The following is a 16,446-nucleotide window of genomic DNA, read 5'->3' on the forward strand; positions in this document are numbered from 1 at the left end:
GGGGCATGTGGATGGGACAGCGCTCACGGTGAGCGGCCGGGGGCCTGGGCTCTGTGCAGGGAAGAGCAGCCCTTGGAGAGGAAGTGTGGGCGCTGGGTGCCATGGGGTGGGGCTGTGAGGTGGGCGACGCGGCGATGTGGCCTGTCCACTGACCTCAGGGCAGCAGACTGTGCCACGGTCCCGTGCAGACCGCAAAGGCGGCACCCTTCCTTGTGGGTGGTCTCTCCTGCTTGTATTTATAGATTCACTCCCTCCAGTCCCAGCCCTGCGGCCCACCCTGCCCACCCCGGCAGGCCCTGCAGGTCCCAGGGGAGGGCCCTGGCTCTGGGGGCTTGCCTGGGGTGGGGCTGGGGCCCCCAGGCCCGGTGGATGGGACGTCCGGGGGTCCTGGGGTGCGCTCAAGGAGACCCCCACCTCCACCTGGGCTCAGCAGCCGCCGGGGGCTGGGGCGGAGGGGGCGAGGGGAGAGGTGCAGGGCTGGCAGGGCACGGGGTCCCGGCGCCTCCCCGGGCGCGCGCCGCGTGTGTTTAGAGAAGAAAGCGGGCCAATTTGTTTTCATTCAGAATCACTTAAGATCCCATTTCGGAGAAATGAAAAGCGGAAAGTGCGCCTCCTGTGCCCGGCCGCTGGGTGCCCGCCCGTGCCGGCCGCGCGCCTCGCGGTGGGGGGGTCCCGGCGCCCTCTCCCCGCCCGTGCCGGCCGCGCGCCTCGCGGTGGGGGGGTCCCGGCGCCCTCTCCCCGCCCGTGCCGGCCGCGCGCCTCGCGGTGGGGGGGGGTCCCGGCGCCCTCTCCCCGCCCGTGCCGGCCGCGCGCCTCGCGGGGGGGGGGTGTGGGGGGTGTGGTGTCCCGGCGCGCTCTCCTCCCGCCCGTGCCGGCCGCGCGCCTCGCGGTGGGGGAGTCTCGCCCCCCCCACAACCCCTGGGCCTTCGCAGCGCACAAGTTCGCAGTGCGGGGGTCTCGGCGCCCTCTCCCGCCCAGGCCGTGGCTCGCGGGGGTCCGGGCCGGGCCCATCTGCGTGAAGTGCGCACTCGCCCATCTGCAAAGGCGCAATTAAACGAGGGGGGGGACGCCCGAAATTAGCATTTCCGCGGCCATCTGGCGCGAGGAGCGGGCGCGGCCGGACAAAGGGCGCCGGGCGAGGGGAGAGGCGAGTGTGCCGCCGCATTGACCTGCAAATGAGGCTTTGTCCGCGCATTAAAGCTCGCCGGACCCCCGACCCCGGCCCCGCCTCGCCTGCCCCGCCGCGGCCCCTGGCGGCCCAGGCCCGGACCTGGCACCTTCGGGGCGCGCAGGGCCGGGGCTAGAGGCCGGCTTGGCCTCTGGTCCAGGTCTGTTCCTGTCCGGGCTGCGTGTGGAGCCCGGGGGTGTCGGCACCTACGCCCACCTGTCCGGGGCCTCCTGCGGCAGGGGAGGGGCCGGCCACTGCTGGCGGGGTGGGGGGTGGGTGGGTGCCGGGGATGGGCGCAGGGACTGGCTCCCGCCACCGTGGTGGTCAGGACAGCCACTGCACGGCGCCCACCAGGCTCGGGCACCAGGGACTCCGGGAGGGGAGAGGCACCCCAGGCCCTGTTCTCTAATTGGGACCAGGCCCCTCCTCCGCCGGAACACACAGGCCAGGAGGCCTCAGCAGGTGCACTGGGGCTGTGGCTGAGTGAGGGGAGCAGGAACTCCCGAGGCACGGGCAGCAGGGGCCACGGGGGCACAGCACCCCGTGTGTGGCTTCCCCAGAGGCCCCCCAGCCTGGGGGTGGTGAGGGGTTCCCGCAGGAGGCCGGGAGAGGCCGGGAGAGGCACCGTGGTCTGTCCTGGGGGCAGCTGGAGGCTGCTAGGACTGTAGCAAGCGCAGGTGTGGCTGGGTTGAGTCAGGGTTTGTGGGGACCCTCGGGCCTCCCAGGCAGGGCCCCCAGGTCTCCTGTCTGCCCAGAACCCAAGCCTTAGGCTCAGACCCCGCTGTCACCAAAGCCAAGAGGTGACTGGCACTGTGTGCGGATCGCGCTGGGGGCCGGGGGAGTGCACCCGCAGGAGCCGCCTGGACAGGGCGCCTTTCCATGCCGGGCTTGGCTCAGGCCTTGAGAAGTAGTGGCCGGGCGCAGAGGGGGCCTGGGGCTGGGCGCCCACCCCGCAGGCCAGCCCTGTCCCTGTCGAAGCCCAGTGCGGGGAGCGGCCACAGACCCCTGCCCTTCGCCCTCAGCAGGACCCCGCCTTCCTGATCCCGTCTCGAGGGGAGTGGGTGCAGCGCGTGAGAGCTTGGCCACGTTCCGCAGGCTGCGAGGAAGTGGGTCCCCTGCTCCGGGCTTCTGAGGGCGAATAGGAGTTTGCCTGATGGGGAGTGGGGGCAGTGCTGGGCGTGGCGCTTGGGGGAGCTGTGGGCCGGGCCTGCTCCGAGTCTGCCTCTGCTCCCGGAGAGGAGCCGAGCTGGGCTGGGGCTGGGGTCGGAGCCCCCGGGATGCGCTTTTCAGCGTGCTCGCTCGGGCAGAAGGGCTGAGTGACAGGCAGCTCGTGGCAGGGCGGCCGCGGAGCACCGTGGGGCGGCTTCCCCGCCCACGCCGGCCCTCTTCCTGCCTGGCCGCAGGACCCGAGCTGGGGTGCGGGGCGCTCAGGCCTCACGCAGGAGGGGCCACGGGGTCAGTGTCCCCCGCCGGGGCCAAGCAGCCGCCTCCTCTGCACCCCAGCCCCGAGGCCAGGGCTGGCGGTGGGCAGAGACAGCTCAGGAGACCCCCGGGGCTGGTGTTGCAGGTCACAGGGGCTCCTCCCCGAGATGTTAAAGAGAGGCCGCTGTCTTGAGCAGGGCTGAGCCAGGGCCCCGTGTCACCTCAGCTGCTACATCTGTGAAATGGGGCCAAGGCTCTCCTCCTCCTGGAGCTGGCCGCCCGGCCTCATGACCCTTCCAGCCCACCTTGCCCATTGGCCCCTGCGGAGACCCAGGGATCCCTGGTCACACGCTGGGCCGGGGTGGGGTCCGGGCGCCCCACGTGTGCCTGCCGTGGGCCCATTGTCCCTGAGGCTCTAGAGCTGGGGTAGGGGCCCGTCCTGGCCACCCAGAGTGGACCCAGCTCCATCCTCTGTGCCTGGCCGTCCGCTGGGGCCGGCGGCCCTGGCAGCGCTGGCTCCCTGAGGCCCGGGCGAGGGTCCAGGTGGGAGAGGCGGCTGCCAGGCTGGGCCGGGCCGGCTCTGTGGGCGCCGAGCAGGCGCTCTGTCCTGCTTGTCATCTGCCGCCGGCTGCAGGTGGATCTGGCGAGGCCCAGGGTCTCCTGGGCTGGGGGCTGGCGGGGGAGGGACGGGCAGCGAGGCCCTTCCCTGGGGGGCACTGAGGCCCTCGCGCTCGGCCGGGGTGGCGGTGCCAGGCCTTGGCAGGCTCCCTGGAGGCCGGGCAGCCAGGCGCGGTAACGGAAGCCGCTGGAACTTGTGTGCTGCAGGGGGCAGAGGGGGGCTGGGGGCGGGACTCTGCAGGGGGTCGCATTCAGGACAGGTACAGGTGCTCTGGTGGCCTTCCTTGGCCTCCCAGGTTCTGTGGCTGGGCCGGGAACTGAGTTGTGACAGGCAGGAGGACAGCTCTGTGGGCGCACTCAGGGGCCCCACGGGGCCTCCCGGAGGGGGGTGGCCTTGACATGCAGGTGACAACCCCCCGGAGCCTCCCTCCCCCGCCGGCGCACTGGGAGCTTCCTGGTGGGGAGGTGCTGACAGGTGCACCTGTTGGCAGAGTGCCCTTTGGGGGGGCGTGGGAGACCCCAGCTCAGCCCTGGGAACCAGCGAGCCTCCCAGGCAGGCACAGTTCGTGTGGGTCAGAGCCCCTGGCTGGCTCCTGCTGTGGGGGTGGGGCTGGGGCCCTGGCTCCTCCTCCAGCCCCTGGGCCTTGGGGGCGCAAAGTCTGCTTTCATCCGGGCGGGCCCTGAAACCAATATCGGGCTTGGGGCGATGCCCACAGAGGGGTCTCCGAGAGACCCCCAAGGGGAAGGCTGGGGAGGCTCCGACCCCGCGTGCCGCCGGCCCTTCTCCCGGGAGGAGTCCAGTCCGGCTCCCCAGCGTCACGGCTGCTCCCAGCACGGGCCTGCTCTTCTTGGGCCTGCCCAGCCATCTCGAGCCCTCCATCCCGTTGACCTCGGCTGGGCGCCGTGGGCCAGGCCTTCCTGGGAGTAGGCCTAGGGCGCGTGGGGGCGGAGCTCCCGGTGTGCCTGTCCTGAGGGCCCTCCAGCGGAGTCTCTGGCCCCCCGGGGTGCTCAGCGGTGGGGGGGTCTTGGCCTTGCTGCCGGGGCTCCTGCTCGCTGAGCCTGGCCCCTGCTGACCTGCCTGGGCTCTGTGGGAGGCCCTCACTGCCCAGGGTCACTGCTGGACGGCGCGTGGCGTGCCGCTTCTGCCCGTGCTGAGGGCCCAGCGCCCGGCTGCAGTCCCGGCCCCTCTGCTTCTGGCCCAGCTCCTGCCAGGGCTCACTCCGGGGGGCCAGGCCGGCCCCAGTGCTCCGGCCCTGCCGCCCGGGTGGGAGGCACAGAGCCCTAGGCCAGTGCGGAGCGACCCAGCGGGTGGGAGAATCCTCCCTGTCTGTGCCCCCTCTGCCTTTTAAGTAAAAGGAAAATAAATAGAGGTGGGAGGAGACTGGGGTCCAGGGCCTGGCCGGCCCCAGGATGGCTCTGCCCTGGCCCCGGGCGCAGCGGCTTCTGCTCGAGACTGTTCTGTGCCGTGGCCAGTCCGGTCGGGAGGTTAAGGGCCCTGCCTGGGGGGCGCACAGGGAGAGAGCAACTGAGCGGGGCCGGGGTCTCAGTGGGGGCGATTCTGGCAGCTCGTGTGCCTGCACGAGTGTGTGAGGAGGAAGCTAAGAACCCACGAGCAGGAACTCAGCAGGTTGCTCGCGATCCAGCTGGGAAGTTGGGACTTTGCCCGTGCGGTGGCTTGGCAGCCCTCTTGGAGCCAGTAGGCACGACCTGAAGGACCACCCACCTGGCCCTGTGTCCCCACAGCGCTTCCTGGGGCAGGCATTGTGTGTCCCCGCCTGCGGGGTGGCGAGGGCCCTGTGCTGAGGCCTCCTCTCCGGGCGCTGTTCCCCCTGGCTGGGAGGCTCACCCCTCACCCCCATCCCTGCCTCACTTCCTGGGGCACGGGCCGCAGCCAACCAGGTGCCAAGGAGCCAGTGCCCAGCCCCTACACCTGGGCTGTGCGTGGGACGCTCCTGGAGTCGGGGCAGGTGGCAGGTCACAGGGGTGAAGGCTCAGGGTGGGGTCTGGGGCAGGGGGCAGAGGGGGGTGGGCTGCCCTGGGCACAGTGCAGGCAGAAGGAGCCTGGGTGGGAGCCGGCCCCGCCCCTGCCCCTGCCCTGTGCTTGCTCAGCTCGGGTCACCCTGAGCGCCCGCCCAGGGCCCTGGCTGACCCAGGTGAGGGCCCACAGCAGCCAGGGGCAGGTCAGCCCAGCCGGCCCCCGGAGCTGCGGGCCACAAGGGACAACTGAGGCTGAGAGTGGAGGGCAGGGGCCCTGGGGTTGACCCCAGGACCATGCCGGGGGGCCAGCTGTGCCAGGGCAGCCGCCTCCTGTCTGAACACCGGGCTGCCCCTCCTCCAGGGCCGCGGGCTGCGGGCCCTGCTCCCGGGCATCCATCAGCCTGGCCTTGCCCGGCTGTCACTTCAGTCCGTGTCTTATCTGGCTCTTCCCGGGCACCAGCGGGGGCCAGGCCTGCACCTGGCCCTCCTGGGCGGCAGCCTCCCCCTGCACGGCCCCTCCCGCCACGCCGGTATCAGGCCGCTGCGCCTGTCTCCTAACCCTCGGCGGGCGGGGGGGTTGGCTGTGGGCCAAGATGGAGCTCAGGGGACCTGGGTGGGGAGGGGCCGAGTCTGCTGCAGAGATGCGGGGGTCAGGGGTCAGCTCAGCTGGAGAAGCTGGGCCGTAACCTGGGCCCCCCGCCGCGGGGAGCCAGGGCTGGATGGGAGCAGCCGGCTGGGCTCCAAGGGGGAGGGGCAGGAGGGGTGCTCCCGGCGGGGGGCCAGGCCAGGCTGCCCTCCTACCCAGGTGCCTCTTCTGTCTTTATTATTAACCTGCTGTGAGCCTGGCCGAGGCCCAGGGCTTGCCGACCGAGTCTCGTCACCCTCGCTGTTTCTGGCATCGCCCACGGGCGGGAGGGCGTGGGAGGTGAGCCCGGGCCGTGCAGGGGGTGGGAGTGGCTCCGGCCGCCCCCCAGCAGATGCTCCCAGCACCCACTGGACACTGAGGCCCTCAAGAAAGGAGCCCAATTTGGAGACAAAGGCCAGGCTCGGGGACATCCTCAGCCAGGAGCCCGGGCGAGGCCCACAAAGGGCCGAGGGAGGGGCTGGCGGCCGGGGCTGCACATGCTGCGGTTGCCCGGGCGACGGCCCTCTCCTGGAGGGGTCTGCCCGGCCATTGTCGGGGCCCACGGGACGTGTCACACACCAGATGGTCCCGTGCCGTCCAGGTCACCCATCGGGGACGGAGTGAAGGAATGCGGCCGCGCGGCCATCTGTTCCCTCAGACCGTGGGCACCGGGCGGGCACGGAGCGGCCGGCCGGCCGGGCCCCGCCTCCGCCGCGGTTTAATTAGCTAATTCCATAATTGGGCTTTATTTCAGGTAAATTGCATTTCACACCCGAGAGGGCGGCAATGGCCCGGCCGCGGCTGAAGCACCGGGCGCTCTGTGCCCAGTCGGCGAGGACGGCAGAGCGGGCCGGGGCGGGGCGGGCCGGCCTGCGAGCCAGGCTTCCCGGGGTTTCCACAATGTTTACCCAACAAGGAAGCAACAGCTCCTGCCTTTCCAGCAGCTGTGGCTCCGCCCCTCCCCCCGGGTGCCTCTCTCCCCTCCCCTGCGCCGGCTGGCGCTGGGGGTCTGATGCCAAGTCCCCTGGGTGGAGGGCACGCAGGCACCTGGGCCTGCCCCTTGCCCCCCTCTGCCCCGGCGTTGTCCAAAGCCCTGGCACCTTGGAATCTGGGGCGAGCGGCCAGCTGGGACACCGAGTCCCACGTGGGGGGGCGCCCGGGGCCACGCGTGGCTGTAGCTTCCTGCTGGTGCTGATCTCGGGAGGCAGTGGTCACGGCGCCCACGACTGGGTTCCTGCCAGCCACGGGGGCGGCTGGCTGGGCCCCGTGCCGGCTGTGGTGGGCTCTGGGCAGGCGGCGGGCGGGAGGTGCAGGCAGCGTAGGGCGTAGGCGCGATCTGGCCTTGCTGAGCTGGGCAGGAGTGCCACGCAGAGTGCCGTGGCATGGGAGCTGCGGCACGGGAGCCACGCACCTGCCCGTGGCCCAGGGCACACGGCACTGTCAGGGCTGACGCTGAGGCTCCTTGCACCCACAAATCCAACCCCAAGTCCTTGGGTCTGAGGGGGTGTGGCTCGCAGGTCCCCGGGGCAGCCGACCACGGCAGTCCCTGCTCACCCCGGTCAGGCCTGCACCAGCCGCCGGCCCCAGGTGCAGGGCCGTGGGAGGCAGCCGGTGAAGCCCTGGGGCCACATCCACACCACGTGGCCAGGGGGCCTCCACCAGAAGTCCTAGGGTGGCCAGAGCCCAGATGGAGAGCGGCTGGAGCATCTCACAGCCCCTCCGAGCCGACCCCTCCACCAGCCCTGCACAGCTGGACGGGGGCTCCTGTTCAGGGGTCAAGGGAGCTACAGGGGAGCAGCGCGCGGCGGGTAGGGGAGGGCGCACCCCAGGCGAGCGAGAGCAGGGCCGAGAGCAGTCTGTGACTCCGTGTTTACTAGGGAACCGGCACGGTCAGCGCCCAGGTCACACACGAGGCTCATTAGCAAGGGGGACAAACGCACTCCGTGAACTCCTGCCCGGGGCGCGTGCGGCCCCTCTGCCCGCGTCGGCTGCCCGGACCCGGCCAAGAGCTGGAGGCAGGGGCTGCCCACGGGGTGGGGTTCGGGAGACCCTGCTCTCCAGGCGGTAGGAGGAGCTGCCCGTCCAAAGCCGGGGAGGGAAATGGGCCCCCCACTCAACATCGGGCCCTGGGCCACTGGTGAGCTTGTCCCCCCGGCCAGAAGCTGTGGCCTCAGGGCAGCCCCCAGGCCAGCTCTACTCGGGAATCCTGGGCTGGCGCCTGTCCTTGGCCTGCCTGCTCCCTCCCTGCCATGTCCCAGATTCAAGTCTGAGGGTCGGGGGGGCCCCAGACCCTGTCCAGTCTCCGCCTCCAGGCCAACCAGGGCAGGCCTGGCTCTAGGCCATGTAGGGCCCAGTCCCGGAGGCCAGCCTGGACCCTGTCCCTGTGTCCCGACCACCATGCAAGTGAGGTCATCAGCAGGATTGGGGCCGTGGCACTGGGCTGACAGCTCGGACCGAGGGGGTCCCCGCACCCGCCGGCTCCTGCCCGCTGCCCGGGGCTCAGGCTCTGCGGGCTGCTGGGGGCCTCCCCACTCAGGACCCCTCCTCAGGGTCCCTGCGGGGCACGGTCAGCTGCTCGTAGGTGGGCAGGAAGAGTTCGGGGTCCGCGGGGTCCCCGTCGCGGGCCTGCCCCGGGTGGGCCCCGCCGTGGCAGCGGCCCTGGTGCAGGGCCACCAGCTGCTGGAGCATGTCGGTGATGAGCGCCAGCCTCTGGTCCACCTGCGTCACCTGTGGGGACACAAGCAGAGGCGAGGGTGAGCCCGGGGAGCAGACGGCGGGGCGGGGCTGCTCGGTGCAACCCGTGCCGTGCCACGCGGGTGCCGCTGGGAGGCGGGAGCTGGCGCGTGTCACACACGTGGCGACTCCGTGTGGGGGCTCCTCTCCAGACTCGAGGCTCCCCACGCGCCCTGCACTCTGGCTCTGGCTTCCTGGGGGAGGGGGTGGGAGTGGGAGAGGGCAGCAGCCAGGTGCCCCCTTGGTGGGCAACGCAGGGACAGGTTCAGGTGCCAGGGAGGGTCCCGGAGGCAGAGGCCCGGGGTTCTGCACCTGCCGGCCGCTGCCAGAAGGGATTGGCAGGGCGGGGCCCCTCTCTTCCCCATCACTCAGGCCTGTGTCTTGGGGGGCAGTTTCCACCCTGGGGATCCTGACATCTCCCCAGGTCATGGACCCTAGGACCCATCCCCCAGCCGCTGCCGTCAGGGAAGGGCGGGCCCCTGAGGTGCTGTGTCCGCTGGGCACGCGGCCTCCATAGGAGCGCCGGGGTGGCCCCGGGGAGGCCGGGGTGGCCGTGGCAGCAGGACTGCTCCAAGGGCGCAGCTGGGAAAGCGGGCGGAGCCGGTGCTGGCGGGGCGGGCCGGGAGGAGGTGCAGGCTCTGCTTGGGGGGGCTGTCAGAGTGCTTGTGCAGGACGAAGTGGACAGGGCCCAGGCGCTGGGGAGCCCCGGAGAGGGTGGCGGAGGGGCGCGGGCGCGCAGGGCAGCCCCAGGGACCACTCAGCTGACTGCGGGCTGCTGGGGCCGCAGGACAGGGACGGGTCATGTGTGCCTGTGAAACCTGGGCTGGAGACGGTCGGCACCTTTGGACTCACCTGGCCCTGCTGCCCCCCGGGCAGAGCTGGGGGTGGAGCACGAGGGGAGCGGGCCCAGGCAGGCCGCTGAGCAGCCGAGCGGGGGAGGGCTCTCTGCTGAGGGTGGACGGGACACCCATCCCAGCAGCCCGCAGCAGGGGCTGGCCCGTGGCCGAGGGACCGAATCTAACTGTTCCAGGCACGTCCACGCGAGATGCCGGCTACACAGGCCAAGGGTGTGGGCTCCCTGCCGCCCCCCGGCCCCCAGGTCTCTGTGAGGTGGGGTCCTCGCTCAAAGTCTCCTCTGAGACTACCTGGCCACCCCCACCTTGTTCCCCTGTGCTCCGGCCGCCCTCTCGGTCTGAGCCACACGAGACCCCCAGTCCCCAGCTACGCAGCCCCTCGGGCGCCAGTGGCCTGGCGTCCAGAGCCCCATGAGCACCTGTGTTCTCCCCGTGGGAGCCCCTCGCGTGCTCCGGGGTGTGGCAGCCTGCATACTGCTCCTGGGGGACCGGGCAGCAGGAGGGGTGGGTGTAGCTGGGGCAGGAAAGGGGCTGCCTGGTTGGCGTTGCTGGCCGCAGGGTGCCCCGGGGCCCGGGCTCCCCCCTCAGTTACACAGGTGGATGAGAGCGTGCACGGGCCCCCTAGCCTCAGATCCTTCCAGAAGCTCCTGGCACAGGCGGGGCTGCCCGTGTCCTCCTGGGTCACCCTAGGGCCCTCTCAGTCCATCCCAATGGGCTGCAGGCCCTGCTGGTCCCCCCAGGTGCCAAGCCCACTGGGCAGAGCCGGGCCGGGCCATGTGGATGCCCCGACCGGAGCTGTGCTGGGGACTGGGGACTGCCCTCGGTGCCCCCTGCTGGCCCTGCTTGTGGGGCGGCCCTGGGTGCGGGGCCCAGTCAGCGCTGACTGCCGGGCGCTCAGGGGCTGGAAGCAGTGAGAGGGCAGGGCGGGGGCGCGCGGAGGGGGATGTGGTCCGTGGTCCCGGTGCCTGGGGCTCCCCCAGCCCAGGCCCCAAGACAGCCCTGTCCGCTCTTGGTGCTTCCTCCTCGGCCCCCAGGGACCACACGTGCCAGAGACCTTGTCCCTGGGGTCACCCTGCTTCCTGTGTCCCACGGAGGAGCCCAAGAGCACTCGCCCTGGACCCCAGCCCGGGCAGGTGTCCAGGCCAGATCCTGCCACGCTCAGGGGCGTGCCACAGCCACTGGGGGTGCCTGCCCGGGAGCCGCTGGGACAGATGGGTTTGGGGATCTCGGGTCGCGCCGTTATTTGCAATTTGATAGTGATTAAGAGGGCAGAGCAGACAGAAGCCCCTTTGTACCGTGCCTCAACCCACCGAGTAAAAAACCACAGGACGGCTCACGCGGCCGCGCCGAGAACAAGGCTGTGAGGGTGAGGGCCAGCTCGCGGCCCGCGGCGGCTGCCGAGCTGACCCCGGGCCCCGGGAGGCCTGTTTGATGTGGTTATGAATTTGTTTTCAAAAGAAAAGCTTGAAACAGTCGTTCACGGGACACTTGCAAAACCTGCCTGGCCCCGGTCTCTGCTCGCATGGCCGAAGGCCCCGTCTCGTGGCCGCCTTGGGCGGGAGGGGTGGGGGGCAGCAGCATGTGGCTCGCCAGGGCGGGGGCCTCTGTGGGGCCTTGGGGAGCTGACGGTCGCCGAGCTGCTCCCAGGGGCAGGACCCCGGGTGCCAGCCGCGGTGCCCACCTGCAGGGCAGGTATCAGGAGAGCAGGCTCCTGGCCTCACCCTGCACCCCTACCTCAGGGGTGAGGAGGTGAGCTGGGCTGTAGAGCTCACCAGTGGCCGCCACGGCACATGCCAGGCCCAGGCTGCCCACCCAGCTCTCCTCGGGGACCCCAACAGGCCCAGGCCCCAGGGAGTTTGGGCACAAAGTTGGGAGCCTTTATCGAGCACCTGCTGTATGCACCAGGCTCAGGTGTTGCAGCTCCGTCTCCAACAGCAGCGAGGGCAGCACGAGAGGGCTGCAGTGGGGCGGCCTCCACCTGCCCCGCTCACCGCAGGCCTGGACTCCCCGACTCCCCGACAGAGCCCGGACGGCTGGGGTGGGGCTGGCCCGCGCCCCCCAGAGCCCCAGCCCAGCCCTGCCGCCCGCCGTGGTGGCCCTTCCCAAACACAGGCCAGGCCGCCCTGGGGGCCCCTCCTCTCTCTCCCATTGTCTCTGTGCCCCTGCTGCCGGCACAGGTCACACGACCTCGCCACGGCCCTGGGCGGCCTCGTCTCTCGGAGGTGCCTGGCAGGGCTGAAGCTGCTGCTCCCCCAGTCGACCCCGGCCCTGGGCCCCCCAGTCGGCTGCTCCATCCCCAGAGGCCCTGGGGGGGCCCTCAGCCTGGGGGCACCGAGACTACGGAGGTGCCTGGAGCGTGGCCTGTGGCGCCCACCCGTGGCTGGGCTCCTGGGGCTAAGGGAGGGCAGCCAACAAGTTTCGGCTCATCCTTGCTCTGGGAAGCAGAGCCGGGTACGAGGCGGGATGAACCCCAGGATTCCCAAGGCTGCGCTCGGCTCGCAGCCTGCAGCCCCAGGGCAGCCGTGGTGCTACGGCGCCAGCAATCACTCGGGCGTATGCACGGTCACGCGGGTGCGTGTGCAGGTGCCGGGGTGGTTCTGCCCATTTCCCTCAGAGTCCCACCCAAGGGCGCACCTGCCTGCACCTCCAGGCCGTGGGCCTTTGCACAGACCACGGCACGGTCAGTGCCATCCAAGTGGCCGAGGGTCTGGTCGATGCTGCCCGAGACCCTGCCCGCGCCCACAGGCCCTGGCTGACCAGCCGAGGCAGGTGTGCAGGCTGCTCCCTGCCCCGAGCAGGCAGGGCTGGGGCAGCCCTGCTGACAGACGCCGTGGGCCTCCAGGGCTCTGCCCCTATTCCAGGCTGACTCCTGATAGGGGCCTCAGGGTCATCACCGCAGTGCAGTCTGGCCCTGGGCCCCCTCTGGGAACACCCCAGCTCCGGGCTCAGGGACCCGTTTCCCGGCACACACGGCCCCGCAGGTCCGGTCTCAGAACACGGCAGTGACGTGCACACACAGGAACGACACTCCTGACCCCTGCCCGGCCACCTCGTCCTCAGTGGGGGGCCTGTGGCTCTTGGGGGTCAGGCCCTCCTGCCCGGCGCCCTCGGCCCTGCCTGGACCTGTGACCACAGGCCCCGAGCAGGGCTGGCGCCCTCCCATGAGCTCCGGGTGGGGCCGCACAGCCCTGAGCGGTCACCTGCCCGCTGACCCCTCTCTGACCCCCTCCTCTGATCCTGAGCAGGTCCACCCTGCCGCAGGTTCCTGCTGGTGAACCAACCTTCCTTATCTCATCTCTCCCTGCAGCCCTCAGCCTTCCCCGAAACGCTCCTGTTTGTGATCTACTCCCTGGAGTCTCCTGAGGTTGGGCTCTGGGCCTTGCCACACCTGTGACACCCCCAGAAGCTTTCCCCATGCCTGGCACGCATGGGCACGTGTGGCATCTCGAGGCAGTGAGGCCCTGGCGCCCAGCGAGAGGGGACAGAAGCTCCTCCAGCCACTGGCTGCACAGGGTGGCCGGGCAGACGCAGAGGCCGGCCTGGGCGCCTTGCTTGTGGACTGGCGAGGACTCTCCGCGTGTGGAGGCGGGCGCCTGGGCAGCGCGTCCCCACCTTCCTGCTTGGCCGAGCAGACGCGTCTTGGTGTCAGGGCCGCCCGCCTGGACTTTCCATGGCTCCTCTCCCTGCGCCTGCTCACAGCACCATCCAGGCCGTCAGCTTCCGTCTAGCACTTTCCTGATCCGTGTTGGGCCCTTGGGACTTGGGTGTGTGTGGCCATACATGCGCTGGGCCTCAGAGCTGCCCGCTGTGGTCAGCCGAGGCTCCCCATGGCTCAGGAACTGACCGGAGGCTTCCCCACGAGCCCTGGTCCCCAGCCTCTCTCCTGGGGAGTGTGCCCCAGCCTCAGGCCGTGGCGTCAGGCAGGGCAGCCACTCCTCACCCTGACGGCCTGGCTCCTCTGCTCGGAGCGTGGAGACCCCTGTGCTGCTTCCTGGGGCTGCTGGGGGTCGCCAGCTTCTCTCCCTAACCCTCACCCCGTCCAGGCTCCTGGGCCCATGGCCACTGCACATCTGTGGGGCCCAGCCGGTCCCCTCCCCAGCCCAGGGCAGAGGTCCTGGGGAGGGGGGCAAGTGGCAGGTGCCCTCGGCCCTGCAGGTGCCAGGGGGACGTGCAGCCTCGCCATGGCTCCTGCCTCTTCCTGGCCGGCACACAGCAGCCCCGTGACTCAGCCGTCAGGCCGAGCTGTAGCTGCGGCTGGCCCCAACTGGCGGGCAGCCCCCCACCCCGGGCCCACACCCAAGGGCACTCCCGGCTTCCTGCTGCTGCTCCTAGGCTCCCTCCCTGCATTCAGCGCCCTGAGGCTGGAGCCGTGGTGGGGGCTGGGCGGCCAGGCCTGGACTAGAATCCAGGCCCCTCTCCTAGAATCTGGGAGAGCCTCGCAGGGAGGGAGACTTGGGCTGGACCTGACCCCCACAGGGCCCGGAGACCTGGCCATGCCTTCCCACCACGGGCTGGGCCCAGGGCCCTGCCTGGAGTCCGAGGCTCCGTGGCGGGGGGGGGGGGGCACAGCCTGTCCCTTTGCACCATGTGATCCCAGAGTTGCCTTTATACCATGCTGCCCCTAGGCCTGGGGCTCCCTGCTACTGCCTGGCCCAGCAGGTGCACGCCAGCCCCACCCACCCCGTCTCCCACTCTCCCCTCTGGCCGCCATGTCCCCATGGCACTGCAGGTGCCCCGTGCTGGTCTCTGGGCGGGTCTCTGTGTGTGTGGCAGGGGCAGGACCCTTGCTCGTGCCCCTAGGTGCCCAGCTGGGAGGACAGAGGTTGGGCTCCTGTGGCCATGCAGAGCAGGAAGGGGCGAGGAGGTGGGAACCAGGGTGGGTGGCAGGAAGTCGCTGGGGCTCTAAGCGCTCCGGGCCCATCTGTGCATATCTGGCAGGTCCTTCTCCCCTCCCAGGCTGGCTGGACCTCCCCCGGCTGCCGGGCCCACCTTCCTTCCTGTCTCCAGAGGGCCTGTCTCGGGCGCCCGCCCTCTCCTGGACCCCACGGCCCCTCCCAGGAAGGCAGGGGCTGCAAGAGATGCCAGAGTGACCTGCCCAGCCCCCCACCCCCGCCCGTCGCTGCTGCCAGCACCAGGGTCTCCCGTGCCCATGACTGGTACCAGTGGTGGTGCCTGCCCTGTGGCTCCGGACCCTGGGCCCCTGAGCGGTGGGGAGGGCTGGGCCTGGCCCACGTCGCAGCCCCACGTGAGGCTGCAGCCCTGGCTGGCGATTGAGGAGAACCCGCGGTGACTGCGTGGCGTCCCCAGGTCACCCCCAGGCCTTTCCGCCCTCACAGCTGGGGCTGTTGTCTGTGCGTCAGAGGCACCGGGGGGGGGGGTCTCCTCCGGGTACCCCCAGGGGCAGCCCACTTCCATGCCAACCACCACCCTGCCCTGCTTTCGGGCACCCAGGTGCCCCCCAAAGAACCCGTAGTGAGCTCCCAGCCACCGGTTCCTGCTGAGGCCAGCGAGGGACGGGCTGGCCTGTGCCGGGGGGAGGGGCTCAGGCAGAGACAGGTGCCCCTGGGGGCCACGGAGCCGTGGATGCTCGTGGGAAGGCCACCACAGTGGGAAGGTCAGTGGAAGGGCAGGGAGGCCTCCACCCCGGGGCTGGCCCTGTAAGCTGATGAGATATGCAGGCTGTGTCCCATGGGGGGCGCGGGGGGCAAAGGGCTCTGGGACACAGGGCCTGGGCTGGAGTCTGTCGTCCTCAGGTTCACCATCAAGGGCATCCAAGGTGAGCCAGCAAGGGTCCGGGCCCCTCTGCGACACCATCGAGCACCTGTGAGTGTCCCTCTCACTGGGGCCCTGCCCTGCGCAGCCCCGCTGTGCATGTGTGTGTGTGTGTCAAAGGCCCGTGGTCCCGTGCCCCAGACATGTGGGCAAACCCTCCTCTGCTGCCCCCACGGATCCCTCTGCTCCCTTTGCATTTGGGTGCCTTCCCACCACGGCTCACGCACCTGCCCAGATCCCCTCCCTCCGCCACACCCTCCGCCTGCCTTTGCTCTGTCTCGGCCTCAAGCTTATATCTCCACTGCTTCTGTGGCTTTGTGTTACCCAGTGACCACCCAGCAAACAACCCTGGGTGCCACGCCCCCCGCCTTCTCCTCCCAGTGTAGCTATCCCACAGTTCCGGGCTACATACATGCTTTGCCCAGTCTACACTGCACACTGTGTAAGTGCCGAGTCATGTGACCCTCCAGGGTTACAACCTTTTGTTTTTCCTGGGGTTGAGAATTGTCTTTAGGTTTTGCTTGGTCCTGGGTGCCTCTGTCACTAGTTCATTCTGGAACTTTCTGCAGGAATATAAAACTTCTGTGCTTCCTGTTGAGAACACCTGCACTCACCCTGTGTTTCCTCCTGGAAGCTCCCGAGCAGCGCTCCCCAGGCCTGCTCCGCACGCGCGCGGCTCCCACGCCTCGGCTGCCACCTTGGCCTTTCCTTTGTGGTGTTTGCCCCCCCCGCCCCTGATTCTGTTCTGTGAGTTTTCCCCTCATTTCACTGGAGTGCGCCCTCGAGTAAAACTCTCTGATAATGTCCTCGTTCTCCTCTCATCCTTGAGTTGACACAGAATGTTCTAGACTGGGAACCCTTCCACCCCAGAGTGCAAGGACTCTGACGCGCTGCAGGGGCGCCCTGTTCTCCGAGTGTGGTCTGCGTTCCCTCTGGACACTGGGCATGCCTGCTCACATGGACGTGCCTTGGGGGGCACGCTGGGAGCGGAGGGCAGTGAACGGCCATTTTTCACTGGATACAGTCCCTGCCCTACCCTCAGCCGTGAGTTGTGTCCCTGGGCTCCAGCTGCTCCAGGGTCTGAAGCTCCGGTCTCTGGGTGGGCCGGGGGTGGATGGCACAGCCTTCCCGGGCTACAGGGGCTGCTCGGCCTGAGCTTCAGCCTATAGCCACCCTCACTGCAGCCTGTCCTGGGCTGGGCTCCCGCTGCTTGTGTCTGACCTTTGGCCGACTCTCCTCCCTCCTTTCCCTCTGCCCTTGCTCGGCTACAGCCTAGG

The 16,446-nt window shown here is 70.1% G+C and overlaps 1 protein-coding gene across 2 annotated transcripts in view; it reads right to left on the reverse strand.

Annotated features, from left to right (window-relative positions):
• Window positions 1–7,713: 7,713 nt before the first annotated feature.
• The window catches only part of KCNQ1 (potassium voltage-gated channel subfamily Q member 1), a 282,518-nt gene continuing 273,785 nt past the window's right edge, over window positions 7,714–16,446 (reverse strand). For both annotated transcript variants that reach the window (XM_062195648.1, XM_062195647.1), the window contains one exon: window positions 7,714–8,537. In XM_062195648.1, coding sequence (XP_062051632.1) covers window positions 8,343–8,537 — 195 coding nt within the window. In that variant the 3' untranslated portion in view covers window positions 7,714–8,342. The remainder of the gene's footprint in view (window positions 8,538–16,446) is intronic.

This window comes from Lepus europaeus, chromosome 7 (assembly GCF_033115175.1).
Source record: "Lepus europaeus isolate LE1 chromosome 7, mLepTim1.pri, whole genome shotgun sequence".
Lineage (NCBI taxonomy): Eukaryota > Metazoa > Chordata > Mammalia > Lagomorpha > Leporidae > Lepus > Lepus europaeus.